Source organism: Sander vitreus, chromosome 3, assembly GCF_031162955.1.
Source record: "Sander vitreus isolate 19-12246 chromosome 3, sanVit1, whole genome shotgun sequence".
NCBI classification, from domain to species: Eukaryota; Metazoa; Chordata; class Actinopteri; order Perciformes; family Percidae; genus Sander; species Sander vitreus.
The window spans coordinates 3,351,303-3,369,338 of NC_135857.1; the positions used below are offsets into that span (position 1 = coordinate 3,351,303).

Here is an 18,036-nt window from a genome sequence, read left to right on the forward strand (position 1 = left end):
GAAACAACGCTACTAGCTGTCACAGGAGTCAGGACAGGACTGCGCTTACTGGAGTTGTTCAGTTGTTTAACTACCCTGTTTGTTCATCTCTTTCTATATATAGCTTACATACACCTGTAGTATTAATGTTATACGCTTGACAAGGCTTATCGTTGAATGTGGAGACAGAAAGTTGTTTAAAACCAGTGATTTCCTATGTATTACAGTAGTGGAGAGATCCTAGACTGGATATCGACTCTCTAGTTTGCCTTTCTCATTATGTCTATGTTGGAGCGGGCTGAGTGTCAGCTTGCAGAGATAGAGCTGCTGACCAGCATGTTTCCCACCCAGGAGGAGCTGGAGATCACAGACCAGCTGGCACTAGCGGAGCTCAGGGACTACGTGGAGGGCTCAGCTTCAACAGACAGCCCCCCTCCTCCTTCAACACCTCAGTTTTTCATCAAACAGAAGCTGGACACCGCAAGCATGGAGAGGGTAACCAAATAGCAAAGTGGCATAGTTTGTCAGTGTGATTTCAACTGTCCTAAACCATCATTTTCATTTCATTTTGTTGCTTCACTCAGATGGATGTCATTCTATCTTGTGCGTATCCATCCGAATATCCCAATGTGTTACCAGAGATAACAGTCCGGTAAGCCAATATATCCACTTTTATATCCAAGTGCTCATATTATGCTTTTTGGCTTTTTCCCTTTCCTTTATTGTGTTATCTTTTTTGTGCACGTTATAGGTTTACAAAGTGAAAAAGCCCAAAGTCCCCCCCAAAGGGACTTACCATCTCCAACAGAAAACACTGTTCACAAACTGCTCCAAACAGCTCTATTGTAGTCCAGCCTTTACTTCAGAGACAAACGTGCGTCACTTTGTATCAAATTGCTTAGTTTCTAATAATTATAAAATGTGTACCCAATTGTTATTTTGGAAAACATTATCTTGCAAAACCGCAACATCATATTCATAATCCTTTTTTTTTACACTCTACGATATAATCTAATGTTAGGGAGGTCAGTAGACACCCTAGACTGTATAGTCTAGGGTGTACCATATATATACTGTATATACATATATGGTCTATGACTTTATACACAGTCTAGAGACTCACCTGTGTTAAATCAATGTGCATGCTTTTCAATAACAAAAAGAGAGGTTGGTCCATTTAGAGGTCACGCGAGAATGTGATATGAAATGTTAAAGCCCATCTTGCAGGGTTTATTTTCTAATTAATTTGTGCAATTTGTTTGTTGGTAATAAACATTTAAACTGTTACCCAACAACATCAAATACAATGGATATCACAAAACGGAATAAAATACAAAAAAGTAGTACTATCTTACAGAGGTTTGCAATGATTCTCTTTTCCCCCACAATGCATTGCATTACGTCACGTTGGGGAGACGACTATTGACATATATATAAGGAGACGACAGACGAAAGCCGCGTCTCGGTTCACTGTCTATGGTCTCAGTTTGTGCCACTGGTCTTGCAAAATATGGCTTTTGGTCTCGACCGAGCCCATGTGTCTTTATTATGTGTATAATAATATTGGAGGGAAAGTGAAACACAGCTTGGACAGGGATGCTGTTCGGCTTTTCACAAGTTTAGACAGCTAGCTACGCCGACGTTTGCTAACGTTAACCCAACAGCGTTAGGCTAGACAGCTAGGTAAATATTACGACTGCCTTTGGAGTTTCCTATATCTGCGTCCACGTTGTCAACATAAGAGATGTGGCGTTAATGCTCCTTTTGTACCATAATTTTATTGAATAAAATGTTAAGCTTCGCTCCTACGAGATGGGTGTGTTTTTGTTACGTTACACACAAAGCTAACTGGCTATAGTTAGCCTGTACGTATGCTAGCGGTATTAGCTAACGTTGCGTAGGCAGCCAGCATCTTCGGCAATCCCCAGTAGTTATGGTACAAAAGGAGCACTAATGCCACATGTCTTATGTTGACAACGTGGACGCAGATATAGGAAACTCCGAAGGCAGTCGTAATATTTACCTAGCTGTCTAAGCTAATGCTGTTGCGCTAACGTTAGCAAAACGTTGACGTAGCGTTAGCTAGCTGTCTATAAACTTGTGAACAGCATCCCCGTCCAAGTAATAAATAAACACTAGGCAAATATGTTGTTACTGGAGCTAGTAGGCTACCATAAAAATGTGAGATATCTAATTGCAAAGAGCCACTAACAGAAGCCAAGGACAACAGTGTAATTTATGTGGAAATGAAATTATTGAAAATTGCATAGATGAGCAACCGACTAATGACACAGAGAAAAGAGGTTTTGCAGACTGTTGCAGAAAGAAAGAGGTTATTTTCTACTATGGCTGTATTAGAAGTTGAGAAAATCTGCATGGTTGAATACAGATAGCATACAATTACTAATTGTATGCTATCTGCTCATTATTAGCTGTAGGCTGTATGTGATCACTTTATGGAATTGTTAAGCAGTAACATTAATACATTTAAAAAATTATATAAAATCTGCTAAAGGGATATGGTGACACTTATCAATCTCTGTTGATAAACAAGTCATAAAATCAAATTTTCAGAATTAAGATAAGGAAACTTAAACCAGAAATTTTGCATAGAGATCTATCAGAGAAGAGGTTATGTATATGTATATCCCAATGCAACATACTGCAGTAGCAGTAAAGAAAAAACACATCTTGTCAGTTGCTTTCAGACAATATTGTGTTGGGGAGTAGTCATTCATATTGATTAGCAAGCCGATCAACTGATCAACCTGAAGATCTGTTATAGTTATTTTGTGCTTAGCTTTTTAAAGGTTTTTATTCAAAGTTTTCGCTCCCAAGGATGGAAACTTCCAGCTCCAAGTGGCCTTGAATGTTTGCTGAATCCTTCTCACAGCATGTTTTATGCGTGCCCTAGGTGTGCCGGTCTCAGCAGGGCCCAGCAGACACAGATCCACACAGATCTCAATGCATACCTCATGGAAAACTGCCAGGGGGAAGTGTGTGTGCTCTCGGCTGTGGACTGGGTGAAAGACAACCTGCAGCTCTTCATTAATAATAGCTTATCAGCAGCACCGGCTCCTAAAAAAGAGTCTTCCTCTCCGCAGCCACGGGAAGTGTTCAGCCGACTGTGGATTTACAGTCATCACATCTACAACAAGACGAAGAGGAAGAACATCTTGGAGTGGTCCAAGGAGCTGGGCCTGTCAGGATTTAGCATGCCCGGGAAGCCTGGTATTGTGTGTGTGGAAGGTCCTCATTCTGCCTGCGAGGAGTTCTGGTCCAGGTATCTTGAGTGTTATTTTTAGCAGCTGATGTCACAGCCAGACGCCTGCTGCTGAGGTCCCTGGTTGATTATTTTCTCCCATTTCACAGAGTGAAGGTTCTGACATGGAAGAAGATCATGATTCGACATAGGGAGGATATTCCCCTTGATCATCAGGTAGAGGACAGCAGGACTGTTGAAAGTATAGACTCCCTGCGCAAATTCACAGGCTTTGAAGAGGCGATGTTTGACCCTCATGGGAACAGAGGTAATCACATGGACCTTGGGCAGCTCTACCAGTTCTTAAACGAGAAAGGCTGTTGTGACGTCTTTCAGATGTATTTTGGCATTGAAGGGAGGTAGTGGTCAGACCAAAGGAATAAATAAAGGTATTTGACAGGTGCCTTGTCATTAAAGTCTCTTCTCCTGAAAATAAGCATTGACTTAAAAGAGGAAATGCATTCATTACTGTTTGAGTTTTCTTTGTTTCACATACAAGCACACAGATGGATGCTTGAAAAACTGAAATAACTGAATAACCTTTTTATGGATGTTGCTCATCCGTCACACCTGGGACTTTCACTGGGATGAAAAGCAGAAAGAACATTTCTGCAATTTTGAGAAACTTGTTGCTAATAGGCATGTTTTTCAAAAATAAGCATTAAAAAGATGTTTATCTGAGAGTTTTCTCAAGGACTTCAGTTATATATGCAATTTTAATACCTCTGCAAGGATCACACCTTGCCCTAGGTGTTTCTCTCCTCAAACGGCCCCACTGTGTATTGCTACCAGGCTGTTATAGGATTTTCAGGACTGATACCACATTCATAATTCGACAACATAGGCAACAATATGCTAGATATCTGTTTATGAAATCTGTTGATTTTGCGCTTATGAATTATAGATAACATAACTGTGGAAAGTCTCTCTCCAATTTTCTTTGAATGATTCATTCTTAGATAGATTGTGCATAATTGTGGATTGTGGTAATTAAAACGTGTTGTTATTGAACATGGGTCTTATTTTTAACCCTACCAAGACTGATATGGGTCTGGGTATAAACATTCATGTAGATTTTTATGTGGGTTTTGTGCCTCTGGTGTTTAGTGGAAGATTATCATATACATATATGGTAATATATGGATATTATATATGTGATTTTATAAGCAAAGAGCACTCCTTACAGGAATCACTATGCTGTGACTTTTAAAGTCCATTATCAGTTCATTGTTGCCATAAACACACATACATGATTACAAGACTTGTAAGAGGGCGTTAGCCTTACACAATATACTGTAGGCCTATATCCTAATGTTGTAGAAAGACCACTGAAGATAATCTCCTCAAAGGAGTTTAAACCCTGAGTGAGCATTTCAGAGTTCACACTGTTAAAAATGAACTGATGAAACTAATATAAATCAGCATATTGTCCTTTTCAGTACTGCCTTTTCACCAGGACTGTGGTAGCAGATCAGTAGATGACCTGGTGAAGTCCAGCTCAACATAGAGTTATATGATGACAGGAAATCACACCACACACTTGAAGACGAAGCTAGTTCAGTAGTTGCAGGCATTGGATTGAATTTACTTTGGCTAACATTGCCCAGCAGATGGCAGCATTATAAAATCAAAGTTGGAAAACAAGGCATACTTGTTGCTGTTAACTGTGATTTCTGGATGTTAACATGTTTAAACCTAAAACCACACCTGTATTTTCCTAAAAATTAAGCAAAAGTACAACAATGAAAATTGCAAAAAATTGCAGTTGTTATTTGGATCAAATATGAATATTATGTGGCCGGGTTGGTTCAGTGGGTAGAGCAGGCGCACATGTACTTAGAGGTTTGTGCCTCGACGCAGAGGTCCAGGGTTCGAGTCCGACCTGTGATGATTTCCTGCATGTCTTCCCCCCCCCCTCCTTCATGTAAAGCACTTTGAATTGCCCTGTTGCTGAAATGTGCTATACAAATAAAGCTGCCTTGCCTCTCTCTCTCTCCCCCCCCCTTTCTAACCTAGCTGTCCTGTCAAAATAAAGGTGGAAAAAAGCCCAAAAAATAATCTAAAAAAGAAAATGAATATTATGATTTCAAAAGAATACTCTCGTTTCGCCCTCAGAGAGTAGATACTCACTCCAGTCAGACCTCTAACTTGCTTCTTCAGTTTGTTTATCGAGAAGAGCTCAACTCCCAGGTGCATCAACTCCAGCTTGTCCCCCTGGATTTTAACTCTAAATTAGGATGGGCAACCTCATACAACCCCTGATCCTGCGTTTCTGGGTCTAAGATCCCTTTCTCAGTTAGAATTTTTACAGTAAGGTCTTGAAGCTAATCAATCAGTTGATGCCTTTATTATGAATGTAGTGTATATGGCTAAGACTAAACAGTCTTCCCTCCTCTAAATAATCAGGGTTAATGCATCTTAAACTGGCTTTTCTGTTAATAGAAAAAATAACACATCCACCATAGAGCAGGTATCTACATGTTCATCGCTGTAGCATGGTTGTGAAAACAGAACATCTACCCAATATTTCAAGGACTTTCTTAAATATCAAATATTAAACAAAGATATATCAAACACAAGCATTAAAGGTTTATAAAGCATCGACTTGACACACAAATGAATCAAATTATTTATAGAATAGTTGTATATACTATATGCATTGCCGGATTAAAAATATATCAGTCAAGCAGTTTCTCTGCCATCATCACATGAGCTGACAGGAATCACCAAGAATACGTCTTTTCTACATTTAAATATCATCTGCCATGATTGAAGGAATGATTTACATCATTTCATAATAGTTCTGAATAAGCAATGACCAATAGAGTTTGATTTGCCAACGTTTGTAAGGAATCAGTTGTAAAGGCTCTTTATAATAAAGACAGAATTGTTTCTACTCCACATTTTGATTCATTCCATGCACATGACTTTGAAAACACGTCATTGATTTTCTCTTTCATTTCTTTCTGCCATAACTATACAACATAGGACAGACTACACAACCCTTAAGATTTACTTGAAAATGCCAAAGTGCCAATTCCAAGGAAATTAGTTGAGAAATGTTTGACTTATGGCTCATTAGAAACACTTGCAGTGCTCGTTTGCTTACTGGTGCACATTGAGAATGTCCTTCATTCCTTGGGTAAGTGAAGTGATGAGTAGCACTCGTGATGTTCCAGCAGACGATCCTGACATTGCCAAAAATGACTGCCGTTCTAACTGAAGCCATGATGAATTTGTGCCTTGAGGTGTAAGTACAAAATGGCGATAATAATAATAATAATAAGTTTATTTGATATAGCACCTTTTACAGACAGAGTCACAAAGTGCTTCACATGATAAACATTTGTCAAAACACAGTAGGATCCGACAGAAAATAAGCAAGCAAAAATAAATAAAATACCAATGGAAATAAAAGATTAAAAACTTAAAACCCAAAGTTACAAACATGAGACAAAAGCGAGTTTTAACAAGTGCGTCTTCAGCTGCTTTTCAAAAGCATCAACAGAGACTGCAGAACGTAAGACAATAGGAAGGGCCTTCCACAGAGTTGGAGCCACCGCGTCAAAGGAACGGTCACCTTTCGTTTTTAACATTACACCTTTGGCCACCTGCTCCCTCCAGGAGAGGTTCATTGCTGAGATGTATCTGCCAGATGTAACCATGTTGTTTCTAGTAGTTTTAACTCCATTTTCTACTGATCTTAGGCAATAGAGCAGTGTTATTGACCTGTACTGCAGCTACAGCAGTGGTGCAAATCATTAACACTACCTCTGGTCAATACACGACGACAACACCATAACAGGTCAAGTGTAGACCACTCCTAATCAGATCGATATTTCCTTCATTGTTATTGTAACTGACTGGCAGCTTCTGTATTCTCCATCCTTAGTTACTTGATGGACATACAGTGCAGTCCATAAGAGGTATACAGTGACACATTTCTGAAATAAAACATTAACCTTCAGGGAAAGACAGAGACACAATTTCACACAACAAATGTGACTATTTTAGGTGGTATTATTCAGGCTCATCAAGTGCAAGATGTACTGAATCAGGATGGATGGGTGGCTCAACACATTCACTATGCAATTTCCTGGGTGAAACCCTGAAAGGGCTAAGAGTTCTACAATACAGATACAATGCATTATACATAAAAACAGCTGAGCGTCAGAACTCTAAAGTGAGTCAATTTTTTCTTTCATTTCTGGAATACAGAACCTTTATTTCACAGACTGCGCTGTATATATTTTATAACAACATTGATCATTTTAATAGAAGTATATAGAGGCCACCTACTGTATGATGATTATCCTACCTAGGCACTATGAGTTTGGGCTACATGTCAAAAAGATGGCTCAGCAGATAAAGGTTATGCTTGGAGTGTTTGAAAATCTCTGGGGTGCTTTCCCCTTTCCTCTGATCAGGGGTCTCAGCAACTCTAACATCATTTTCCCTAAAACTGCAGGGACAAGGTGGTACAGGTGATCAAGGTTGGGACAATGGTGGTGTTAATTTCCTTCCACTTTCCTGCCTCACAGCGTTTAATTGTTATGTGACATATTCATATTTTTACAATAAATGAAAGCGGGCAATGGGACCGTACCTAAATGGCTAAGACTCTTGGTGAGACCATTGCGTACTTTTATTGCTTGTTAAATACCTAGGGTGACATTGAGGAGCTGAATCATGAAAGGACTGAGGGGAAAAAACACATCAGAGTCAGCTTTTAACTCAATCAACTGTTATCCTACTGACAACATATCTGGAATCTCCTGGTTTTCATCACGAAACTCATCATCCGTATTGACTTTACTCTATTCACGCCCCATGTTTGATGCAATGCCTATCGATCAAAACCCAAACATGTAACCTTGATTCAATGTGCCAACCTATACAGCATAATACAGCATAATAAGCAAAATGCTGTACAGTTTTGGCATGTTTCCTCCTCTAGAGCAGTGCATGATGCATAGTTCTTTTTTATGATCAAAGGCAGCTATCTATGCAATCTACATAAATGACTTAGACTAAAAAAAACACTGTGCTACATCATATTGGTAACACTCTAATTTAAGTAACCCTATTTACCATTTATAAGCATTATACAAATATTTAATGAATGGCTTATAACACATTATGTAGCAGATTTAAATGTTTATTAATGTATTATAAAAAAAAACTACAACTTCTCCTGTGGACAGTCATAAGTGGAGGCTGCTGTTGACATTATAGTCAAATACAGTTAATAATATAAAATATGTCTTCATAGGATAAGTGACAATTGCTGGCAAGTGTTGTACATTAACAAAACACTTGTCCATATATATGCTTACAATTTCATTATAGTGTGTTATAAACAATTTCATGAATTAAACATAAGTTTGTCTACTGCTATGAATGATATACAATCCCGTAGATCTCTGCTTTGTTCCCTTCGGCGACGCAGCACCTGTGGCGATAGGCGGTATTTCTAGGTGTGTTTTTGGATCTCACTTTCACTTGTTTCATCATCTGTAATCATCACTCTTTTCTTTCTGGCAGCCCAACCTCTTCTGAGTGATGGAAAACCCATCACTAACTGTGCTCTGCTTGTGATTTTTCCAGGGAATGTCTCCACAGACACCCAGTTCATACTGTAATACTGAAAATGTAAGGGCTTTCATCAGTGGGCCATAGGCTCAGTCGCCATCATGTTAGCTCATTTGGTGATATATAGAGACTTAATAGACATTAATTGAAATGATAATCTTTAAGATTATTACTTTAAAGTGAAGTGTTACCACTGTAGTACTCTCCACTATAGGAATACCTTTGAAGATGCATAGTAAAAAGGATTTGTAGTTGATGCAGAGTAAATAGCTTGGCAAATGACTGCAGAAATAATATCCCTTGTTCTTGAGGCCCATTTTGGCAACTCTTTGTGAAAATCATTTTTACATTAAACTTCATTCACACATGATTTACTGGTATTTTTCTTTTTTTCATCATTTCAGACAATAACCCAATTGTGTAGGTCTATTGAACTGCCGATGCATATAATTGAATTAGTTTTCAACGTCATGGTGATGTATTTCAACACAGGGGTTTCATAATGTCTTTGTATAGCTGGCACTCTTTCACAGAGCCAAGCTAATATAAATAGTATTGTTTTGGATTACTTGAAACTGCAGACACTGAACAGAAGGTTTTGACAATTTGAATTTCCCAAACTAAGGCTTAGAAATCTTCACAGTCCTGAGAAAAGATGTGCACCACAGTGGCTTTATCCCACATTGTTCTGTGGCTAACGTGAACAATATTTATCCTTCTTTGAGCTGGTTGCAAATAAGAGAAACAATCCGCAGTTCAAACTGTACAGACTCCTGGACAAGCATTAATCATACCCAGTCTTTCTAGATGTAGCAGTTCTATACTCCTCTACAAGTTATTTTGGAGCATTAGTTGAAACCTGTGATATAATAAATGTAGTGACATAAGCAGGTCATTATATTTATAATTAAATATAACCTCCTAACCTCCTCTTGTGCACAATTCTTCACTTTATTTTTGTAAGATGCCATAAAACATGCACACATATTAAAGTAATAATAGTATGTAATTAATGCAGTGGATTGAATGTATGTGGAACGTATTCATTTATATCCACCACTTGCATTGCATTCGCTGTTAAATCAATCACAATGTCACAAGATCTGCACAACAGAACTCCTATTCACAGCATATCAGTCTGTTCATTCGCTATGTGATGCATTACCATTTTCAATTTAGCCAAAGTAAACTTGATAATCAAAGTAATTAAAATCACAATCAGTTGTGTTTCCAAGTGCTATGTGGAAACTTAGCCTGGCAGCTCTTTGGGATTCTGGACCTTCTCCCCTGATGACCCCTCAAGGTGAACCCTTGTATGGCTGTCCATCCCATGAATACTAACTATGGCTGAATTAAACATTTTCACTCTTCTCACTACTATTTAATCAGTTGTCTTATGGAGCTGTCTCTCTGGAGTAATCCCTGAGGCTCACCATCACGCTGACTGGCTGGCATCATAAAGACCACTGGCTTGCTACTCTGGACGTATTCAAGCTTTAGCAATCCCACTGGTCCTTCCCTCTCTTTTTCTATGCACTCTTTAACAGCTACAACCCTATAAATCAAGCTTTAATACAGATAGAGATTAATATTGATGATATTTTCATGTTTGAAATCAAACATGTAAAACTGACTGTTATGTAGCCTGCCAGAAATGCATTATGTGAGAAAGAGAAACTCATCTGTACAGCTACGTTCCTAAATTAACCATTGATGCATTTTTGGGGTGACCTATAGCTCACCCAGTAAGCGCGTGCCCCCCCATGTAGTCCTTCGCAGCGGCCCGGGTTCGACTCCGACCTGCGGCCCTTTGCTGCATGTCATCCCCCCTCTCTCTGGCACCTTCTCTTGTCTATCCACTGTCACTATAAATAAAGGGAAAAAGCCCCCCCCCCCCAAAAAATAAATAATCTAAACCACTGTGTGCCTTTAGCGCCCAATTTTGAGCCCTCTGAGAATCATTCACTACCGGTTGTGACCAGAGCTGTATAGTAACGAAGTAGAACTATTTCACTACTCTACTTAAGTACTAAAAGGCTGTATCTGTACTCTACTGGAGTATTATTTTTTTCTCCTACTTCCACTTTTACTTGAGTACATATTTTCGATGAGTTTAATACTTTTAGATTTTTTTATGTGCTGCATCGTTACTCGTTACTGTTGTGAATTCCTCACGCCACGGAGACTGTGTAGGTTAGTGTGTGTATGTTAGTTACGTACACACTGATTAAGTAATTTACGTAAGAAATCCCCGAGATCGCGTCGTGTTTCTTTTCATTACGGCGGTCGCCCGTTCAGAAGTCAGAGACGATGTAAGTTCGTACTCTTTCTATTTAGCTATTGTTGCAGCAGATGAATCTATTCCGGAGTTGTTTCAGTCTGCAGTGAGTCCTGAATGTTAACCGTTTGACCCTGTGATGTAAAGCTACTATTATCTGTACTTTGCTAGCTTGCTAACTTTCCACTGTTCATCACACCTGTTACTAGCTAGTGTGTGATACGTTTTTGGGGGCTTTAATCGTTACTGTGCTGGAGAGGATTTTCATTTTACTTGCACAGTGTGATAATTGTACATTTTATTTCAGTATTTGTTAATATTTGTTAATTAATTAATTAATTAATGTTAATTTTTAATATAATTAATATTTGTTAATTCCTTTGGCTACAGCCTTGGCTAAACATTTGACACTTGTACTTTTACTTTCAGTACTTGAGTAGTACATTTTAAAATAAACTACTTGCAATACTTAAGTACAAAACATGTTGAATACTTTAGTACTTCTACTTAAGTGTGGTGCTTAAAGAGCACTTCTACTTCTACTCATGTCACTTTTTTGATAGAGCACTTGTACTTTTACTCAAGTATGGGTCTCTAGTACTTATATACACCTCTGGTTGTGACTACCTTCTACACCATTTTTGAACAGCGAGGTTGATGATGTGCGTGTGCAATTTTGTTAAACTTGAGAAACCTCGACTAGAATATGTTATGTAAAATACAATAAATAGTCATGAAATTGTAAAGCAATAAACACAAGCATCACTTGCAAGATGAATTGTGCACATGCGATGTGTATGTATAAGTGATTATTGATGCAATAGATAAAAGTACAGTGCAAACAACAGACATCGTGCCAAAGCATATATTGTGCTACTGACGCTATTTTAAACCAGGGGCAAGTAAACCTATTGTGGTCCTATGCCATTATTATAAGTACTGAAAAAAGAAGAGATATCCAGTGGAGGGGGGAGAGGGGGACCTTGATGATAATGAGGCTGATGCCAATGCCTGATGTCCGCCCACATCCAGACAGCTGGCATCCTGCAGGCACAGCAGTTTGTAAGAACCTTTTCAATACACTGTTTACACATTATTATTCTGTTTGCACTGGAGAGTGTTTGTTATTTGAAAATTAAATTTCTATAATAGAATACACGGGAGAAAGAACATTATGTTATGTTCATTAAATATGTAGTTATAATTGTTGTTTTTTTATTCTTATTCCTTAAATACTGTTCACTTTCCTCACTACTAACAGTGTTTGGACACCATCCAGTTGTTGGCACCACAGTCATCTTTAATCACAAACCTGCATCTAACTACAGTAATGAAGCAATGTTACGAATGAATGAACATGAGTGAACAGTTATGAATGTTTGAACTACAGTTTTCAGACACATGACATCTTGGAGACACTGAGGTTTTCCAACAGTACTTACAACAAAAGTGAGCCATAGTTGCTTCTGGTAAAAGGTGACAATGAGCTTGTGGAACACCATCTTTCCCAAAAATGTACTGGCATTCATTAACTGGCTAATTATCCATTTAGCCACTTTTGTACGTTCTACATGTTATTTCCTGTGTGAACACACATCATCATTAGCTGGAAATGGCAGACCCACCTAGGATGAATGGAAACTAGAATTTTTACAGAACTTTATTAGATTTACCGGCAACGAAAAGACCACCGGTAAAAAGCATTGAAATTATATTTATTGAAATGTATTGAACATTTTCTGGTACAAGATATCAATCCTCCACACCAAACCCTCCAACTACAACAAACAAGACAACAACATAATACCACAATATATATTTGAATAAAATAACAATAATTTCACAAATAATCACAAGTCAGCTTTATAATGATACAGAATATTTTTTGTTGACCAGAATTTATCTAATCAATTTTTAAAAGACTTAGCTGAAGGAGCCAGCAATACTGTCCATGCTCTGGAAGCTGTTCCGTGCTCTTCCAGCACAAAGTGTGAAGACGTTTTTTCTATTTTCAGAGAAACATTTTAGTAGCAGTAATGTCTTATGATAGTCTTTAAAGGTCCATACTTTAATAAAAGTGCAGCACTGTCTTTTTCGATCTAGAGAAAATCTGAAGAAAATCTGTTCAAATCAAACTTATGCTAAGAGTCCCCATAGCTGTTATTTTATTGGAGGAACATCATTCTCCCACTCACTAATATTCTAACTTTAATTAAGTCTCTGGTGAGTTCCTTGGAAGAATCTCAAGTGCTGAAATCCAAACAGATGGCGCTCTATTTATTGCATACCTTATGCCACAGGTACTAGCTCCCCCCCCCCCAAAGACTACCCAAGATAAGGCTCCCCTTTATGTTCTCTCCTGGGCCTGCGCAATTCAAAATTCAGCCAAACAATATACAAAAGTTTGTTTTAATTAGATCTAAAAATACGATATTGAATAAATCAAATGGCAGACAGACAATCTCAGGGCAGGCTATTTCAAGATGCACCACAGAGAATGTGAGTCAGTGTGGATGAATGAGTTTAAAATACAGTGGGTAGCCCTGTTTCAGTCATCAATCCACGGGCCTACATGTGGCCTGATTCGAACAGCGGAGCCGCTGCCTCACAAAGTGGAAGCCCTCATGCAGCAAACAAGGGAATTGTATCTGACTGTACACATTCATCTGACTAATGGCATGGTGATGCATCCAAGGGGATACACAAGCTCATGTTCTTTGTTCCAGATCATTTGACTCCTTCTGACTTCCACTCGGCCCTGTCACAAGTGGAAGTGTGAGTGATCTGTTTAATCTCATCAAATATGATTAGGCAAAACACTTCTCATGAAATGATCCTACAGCCCTCTGATTCAGCAGCGATACAGATGGTGTGTGAATGTTGCAGCTATAAGTCACACTGGGCTACAGAAGGCTCACCTGTGCTCCACCTTTATTAGCTTTACAATGAAAAGAATTGAAATGTGCTGTTTTGAACATACATTCTGCGGCCCCTTTAATAGGTACACCTGTTCAACTGTTAGTTAGTCTCGCATTGCCAGACCTTCCTCCACAGCGTTGGGGAGGAAGGTCTTGCTTGTCCACATAACATTCCGGGATGGGAGAAAAACGTACTCTGGTTTATTGGCATTTCTTTAAACCAATCACAATCGTCTTGGGTGGCGCTAAGCCCCAGACTCAATGATGGTGCCTCTGCAAAATAGTCTCGGGAAGGAACTTGTTTTGGTGGAACGTGTACGTTCAAAAGTTGTTTTAGTCGTGCAACAGAAAACTCAGATTGGACAGAGAGTCTAGCTAGCTGTCTGGATTTACCCTGCAGAGATCTGAGGAGCAGTTAACCATAGTCCTCAGAAACCCACCGGAGGTTAGAACGCCAACACAAAGAAAGAGGAAGGTGTCGGACATCCGGCCGATAATGAGGGACATCCAGCGGAATTTTCGGAAGTGAAACGTCGCCGATATAGACTAACTGTTAGTTGACGCAAGTATCGTGTAAGGCAATCACATGGCAGAAACTCAATGCATTTAGGGCATGTAGCAATGGTCAAGACGATCTGCTGAAGTTTAAACCGAGCATCAGAACGGGGAAGAAAGGTGACTTATGTGACTTCTAATGTGGCATGGTTGTTGGTGTCGGTCGGTCTGGTTTGAGTATTTCAGAAACTGCTGATTTGCACGCACAACCATCTCTAGGGTTTACAGAAAATGGACTGAAAGAAAAAAAATATCCAGTGACCACTCCCTTTACTTTCAGCAGGATAACCATGGCCATGTCACAAAGCTCAAATCATCTCACCTCTGGGATGTGGTGGAATCTGCACCAAATCAATCAAAAATGGACCAAAGGAATCTATGCCATGAAGAATTAAGGCAGTTCTGAAGGCAAAAGGGGGTCCAACCTGGAACAAGCAAGGTGTACCTAATTAAGTGTCCGGTGAGTGTATAGAAAAGTAAGAAAACATTCAACTGATCAAGCTGTGGGTATTTTGAAAATTCCCTGATGTTCAAGGAGTGTAGCTGCAATGCTAGATGGCATTACCATGATATTTATTCTGCAATGACTCTTTTCAAAGGTAGCACCAGTGTTGTCAACATAGCATTATTATTCTACCCACTGCCCCATTAGAATGAGCTGTCAATCAAAGACAAAACCATTTACACAAACAATGCAACCCCGGGCTTCTGAGGGCAACGATAACAGACTCCCAAACCCAAGTTCTGAAAATGAAAAGGAGGATATTGAAAAATTGTGAATTTCATCTCTCGTCTGCTCTTTGCACCTGACCTTTGGGTGCAGAGCAATGATTACACGTAAACTCTTCCAAAATATGTGTCCTGCCTGGCAGGCAATATGAAAGATGACACAATATTAATGGAATAAAAAGAACATAGCTGGATAGATTTTTTTTTTTTCCAGTTGGGAATGTGGTGATTATTGTTGACAGAAAATACAGTGATGACTTAAGGTTTAGATGAATCATTGGGGTACGTCACAGTGTCACTAATACCTATTAAATCTGTAATTAAAATCCAGAGGACAAACATTTCTTCACAGCTTATGTTTGGCATACTGCATTTGCCTTGCAATCCCACTCCATCTGTAAAATCCTTTCATCCTTTTACTTCCTCAGAAAATCGCCTGGTGAATTACACATGGCAATTGACATGCTCGAATAGTGAAAACAAGTGGAATTACTGTTATTTCTGCACAAAACCACGTGCTGTTAATCTTAAAGAAGGACCATTATTTGTATCTTTTTATGCGAAGTCTTGCAATGGCTCTTCCAGTTGTCACTAATCTGCAGCAAAGCTGTGGGATGAAACAGAAAAACTGTGTTGATAACAGTCTGGCCCAAGTTACTGTAAAATACCAAACATTTCTACCAGAGTCTTCATGTGGAGACTAGAAAAAAGGCAAACGCTCATGAAGTACCACACCCAGTCTGACTATTTAATTGTACAGGACTGGAGATACAACTGCAAGGACGATTAGTTATAGAATTCATGTTCAACATTGCTAAATCAGAATTGTGCTGTAGAACTAATATGATAAAGTGTAATAATGTTTTTTTTTTTTTTTTAAGATATCAATTTGTCCCTGAAGGATTTTGTCAGAGACTGAGAGTCTGTTCTGCTATGATAAGAGCTTATTGTGAGCTGGAGGACTGATATGGACCATGCCTACAGGATACAGTGGGGATCAGTTTCTTCAGTTTAGTAAGACTTACAAGGCCTCCTCAGAGGTCATGCTGTGATTCTTACATTGCCCAGGGTATGGTTCTCACATTTCAAGGGTAAAAAGAAAATCTATTTTCCAACTCACTATTTACGATTGCACATGAATGTTGCCCTCTTCCACATCCAATTACTAAATTATGATGGATGTTTAGCATTATTTTCTGCCAGGCATTATTCAAGACAGTCTATCTCAATTTACATAGCTTAACGAAGCACTTAGGTTTTAATAACGCCAAGGAGTGGGATAGTGGGAGCTGATGTTTATTTGAACTGGCTGGGCTTTTGGTGGTAATGATTATGAAGTGAGCATTGGGAAGCGCCTCTGTGAGAGGGGGGGGGTTGTGTGGAGCAGGCAGATGGCTGGCCGGTCAGTGTGTTGATAATGGCAACATTAGTCTGCTGGGGAAGCAACATTATGCTCAAGGTCAATGGGAGCTGAAGAATAAAGGATCATAATGACACGGGCCCCGTGTCCTGGAACCAGATCTCCCTTTAAGGATGTCGAGATATTTAATATGAGCTCAGTAATCTGCACAAGGCTATTATATCCATCCTCAAATTTCAAAAAACTCCATCTGTGTCAGTGAAGCAGCAATAATGGACCATAAAAGGTGCTTCCTTTTTTATTCTAAATTGATAGGGTTTATTATACGTGTAGTATCCAGATTACTGTTAAATGGAAGCTACTATAATCAACATTTGCTTTAGTCAAATGTTTAGTTTTTTATAATGCTTGTATCCACACCATTACACTTTATGTCCATACATATGGCCCTGTGGATATAATGCACATTTGCTCACCATGTTTTTTTGGAATACTAGGATTTTGAATCTTCCCATATGTCCCTCATATATTCACGGTCTTTTTATAAGCACTTCTGTTTTATGTTGTATAGACTGCATTTTTAAGCATACTAATCCCCTCTCATCTACAGTATAGCACATATTAATCCTGTAGCAATCCTTATTTACAGTACTTAGGTAGACTAGGAATGCTAGTAGGCCTACCTGTACCAATCAATCAGTGATCCATACTCGTTTTCTCTATTTCACACAATTACAAAGGCAACACCTGCATATATTCGAACTCCACAATTGTATCCAGTCTATTTGACGGTTTCACTCTTTATTTTTTCTTATTTTGTCATCTATTTAGCACATTTAGGACATTTATTCCTTTTGTCTTTTTTCCTGTTAGATGCTACTATTTGCTACTTCAATGATCTAATTTCCCCTGAGGGATCACTAAAGTTTCATCTTAAGTGTTATCATTTCACTTCAAATTAAAGCAATCAGCTGCATCCCAACATCCTGACCATAAAGTCAAATCACAAAGTGGTTTGCCTCCAGTTTTCCTCTCCCAGCCTACTTCCTCTCTCAAGTTTTTATTGAAAACAAGGGCAACAGCCTGCTGCGTTGACATCTGCGGGCAGTTTCATGAAGCCACTTCAAGCACATCGAACTCGGCAGTGAGACGGGGGAGGAATTCAGGGAGACTCAAGTCATCCTTTTGTCACCCTGTATTAACGCACAAATCATGAGTGGAGCTGAGAGCCTCTGGCAATCTTCCTGAGGAGCTTCATGGTTTTTTAATTCTTCAACACTTTGCATATATTATTAATACTAAAGGCTAAGTAATACTCAACAGTGTCATGGAATAACAATAACAGTGCAGCTTTGGTCATTGC

At 38.9% G+C, this 18,036-nt stretch overlaps 1 protein-coding gene across 1 annotated transcript; it reads left to right on the forward strand.

Moving 5' to 3' along the window:
- Nucleotides 1–3: 3 nt before the first annotated feature.
- rwdd2b (RWD domain containing 2B) lies at nucleotides 4–3,866 on the forward strand. Its single transcript, XM_078245750.1, has 4 exons — nucleotides 4–474; nucleotides 564–631; nucleotides 2,894–3,262; nucleotides 3,352–3,866. The coding sequence occupies exons 1-4, from the start codon at nucleotides 259–261 to the stop codon at nucleotides 3,602–3,604; spliced, it is 906 nt and encodes a 301-aa protein (XP_078101876.1). The 5' UTR covers nucleotides 4–258; the 3' UTR covers nucleotides 3,605–3,866.
- Nucleotides 3,867–18,036: the final 14,170 nt, after the last annotated feature.